The sequence below is a fragment of the Brassica rapa genome, unplaced genomic scaffold, assembly GCF_000309985.2.
Source record: "Brassica rapa cultivar Chiifu-401-42 unplaced genomic scaffold, CAAS_Brap_v3.01 Scaffold0112, whole genome shotgun sequence".
Classification (NCBI taxonomy): domain Eukaryota; kingdom Viridiplantae; phylum Streptophyta; class Magnoliopsida; order Brassicales; family Brassicaceae; genus Brassica; species Brassica rapa.
In genome coordinates, this window is record NW_022610056.1 from 2,671 (window position 1) to 5,741 (window position 3,071).

General features: G+C 43.0%; 1 protein-coding gene across 1 annotated transcript; it reads left to right on the plus strand.

Annotated features, from left to right (window-relative positions):
- Positions 1 to 502: 502 nt before the first annotated feature.
- Positions 503 to 2,760, plus strand: LOC117129747. The gene has a single exon (XM_033283020.1). The coding sequence runs from the start codon at positions 568 to 570 to the stop codon at positions 1,348 to 1,350; it is 783 nt and encodes a 260-aa protein (XP_033138911.1). The 5' UTR covers positions 503 to 567; the 3' UTR covers positions 1,351 to 2,760.
- Positions 2,761 to 3,071: the final 311 nt, after the last annotated feature.

Genomic DNA, 3,071 nt, shown 5'->3' on the forward strand with positions numbered 1-3,071 from the left:
GGTCAATTCCAAGGCATCTATACTGCCCAATCCGACCAGCACTACACCAGGTATGATCCAAGAACAAGATATAATTAGTAAAGCTAATTTGTATATTCGTGGTACAGGAAGCCCATGTTTGGAACATAGGATCCAAAAGAGTAATGAGCATAATATTTCCAACAAATGGAGGCAGAATACAAGCCAAAGTTTTACAACTCAAAAGAGTGAACCACAAGAAAGTGAGGCCACGACTGAATGTACCAGAGTTGCTGAGACTACTCCAAGAGAAGTCCAAGGTCATGAGATCATTCTTGAGCCACTCCACAATTGGAAGATAAAACGAGAACCATTGATTTTTCTAGTACCAAAACTCAAAGTAAGTTTTACTTTAGATCAGTGTGTTCTTTCTTACTCCTTGACAACATTGATGCACTTGTCTTTCCCACAGGATTTTGAGACAGGTTTAGGAACTCAGAAGAAGTGCACGGCCCAAAGAGGACACCAGTTCTGATATTAGGTACATCACTTGATTTAAATAAAAGAACTGATAGTCTTGTTCCATTAAAACTTTCAAATTCTGGATTTATGCACTTGTCTTTGCCAAAGAGTTTTGATCCAGGGATAAGACAAGGTGATGGACGACCAAGCCATGGTAAAAGGTTGAAAGAAAACCAGGGACAGCACCTGACTTGTCCACAAAACGATGAAGGAGATACAAGAAGCATCAAAAGCAAACAAGCTGCCAAAAAGCAAAACATCCTTCAACTAGCTAAAACCATTTGGGTAAATCTGAACTTTACTTGTATTATTTATAAATTTTCAAACCCAGATATAATGCACTTGTTTCCTACCAGAAGTGTTGAGTTTATTTCAGGAACAGAGGAAACTGATTACATGGGTGAGCCACACAAGGAGGTCACAAGGTGTTTAGATGCCAAAGTAAAACAAGAAGTTACCACAAGAAACTCCTTGATCCCAGACGACCCACCAGGTCATGCGACCCCCATCAGAATGCCAGACCAAAGCAGAGGAGTAGTCATGTCTTCCCTACTCAAAGAAGAGCCACCAGATGTGCCATCAAAGATCAAACCGATCAAATACCAAGGTAAGGTCATAGAATCTCAAAAGAGGATGAAACCTGACTTGCTCTATCTTGGTACAGATTATCCTGTTTCGAGGTCGAAACATTTTCAAGGGATAGGGTATGATGCGGCCATCAAATCAGTAGCAGAACCAGAAGCCAACCAGTTGCACCAAACAGCTAACCCAAAGACTCAACAGGATATGTGTTCAATCAAAACGGCGTATCTCACCAACCAGGAGGACATTGTCCATGAAACTAATTTTCCTGCACTCTACGCTCAATAAGGAGTCAATCCCAATTGGAATCATCATCAAAGATACTCAGAACAGGAAGATATGAATTTTACAAACCGGAGGTTCTCCATCCCGTCCATCTGCGAGTATCCGAGTTTAGAAGTTGTTTCAAGCCCAACAAAGAAGCGTTCCGACCCAAATCAAAGCTTGGAATTCAAGAAGGATATCTTAGCTTTCCAACAAGCCAATAATGAGAAGAAAAGTCCACGGAAATATGGAGTTATGATCAATTTCTCAAAACCGGACAAACCAGTTCTGCACTTGCCTTATTTGGAAGCTGGCTGGTTCAATCAATTGCAAACCAGACATTGGCGACCAGGAGAGACATCTAACCATTCAGGAGACCAATCCTAACGTCCAGGAGAGTCAGAGACGTTCTTACAATGCACCAGCATCCATCAGATTATTCAGAATCAAACAAGACCATACTTGCCATTTTTGGAGTCAAAAGCCATCAATTCTCAACAGCTCTTTTACCATCAAGATTGGCACGACTTCAATACATATTTCTTCAGTAAAGAAGTTCCCAAGAAGCTCACTTACAGCCTCAAACCGTCCAGATACAAAACCAGAATCAAATCCCTTGAAGAAAGCCATTGGAACCAAGAAATTCTCCTAACGGCTAGTTTATCGGTTTCCTTGTTTAGTTTTTGTTTCCTTTCTTTTTTGTGACCGTTTGGTCTCTGTCTGAGGTCATGCTCTGTATAAGCAGACCCATTTGTATACTTTAGATTCACCTTTTTCAATCCTTAAGAAATAATATTCAGTTTATCTTTTATCAAAGAGTTTTCTTTGCTTAAAAATCTGTTCTTTAGTTTCTAAGTGTGAGATACATTAGAAAGGTATTGAGCTCGTGGTTCATAGGTTCTTTGTGTGATACAAGAGCCCTGAGACACAGATTGAGAGAGTCAATCAGCACCCACGGATGAGAGGGTCAATCATCATCTATCCAACATCATCTATTTATCTTCCATCATCAAACATCTATCCATAAACCATTCCATCCCCTTTTATCTTTTAGTTCCTGTGATTATTTTCATTAATCGTAAACTCACTGTTTCTCTTTGTTTTCAGGTTAGTTTGGATAGAAAGGGCTAGCAAGTCGACCAACTTCACCATCTTCCCGTCCGATCTCATCCTTATCGATAAGATCGACCCATCATTCACCCATCTCATCGACCCTGCTTCCCAGCCTGTAACACTGATGGACGTCCTGTGTGTGCTGATGGACACACACGGACACACACAGACAGCCACGGACGTCCTGTGTGTGCTGACGGACACACACGGACACACACAGACAGCCACAGACGTCCTGTGTGTACTGAACAGACAGCCCACGTGGGCCAAAATCACCCGAACAGTCCACTGGAAGGGTCAGCGTTCTGAGTCCAAGGACTAACGTGCTGATATGTGTACTGATGGACAAGCCACGGACGTCCTGTGTGTGCTGACTGACACACACGGACACACACAGACAGCCACGGACGTCCTGTGTGTGATGACGGACACACACGGACGTCCTGTGTGTGCTGACGGAGACCCACAGACGTCATGTGTGTGCTGATGGACACACACGGACGTCCTGTGTGTGCTGACGGAAACCACGGATGTCCTATGTGTACTAAACAGACAGCCACGTGGGCCAAAATCACCCGAACAGTGCACGGGAAGGGCCAGTGTGATAAGTCCATGGACCAGCGTTCTGATAT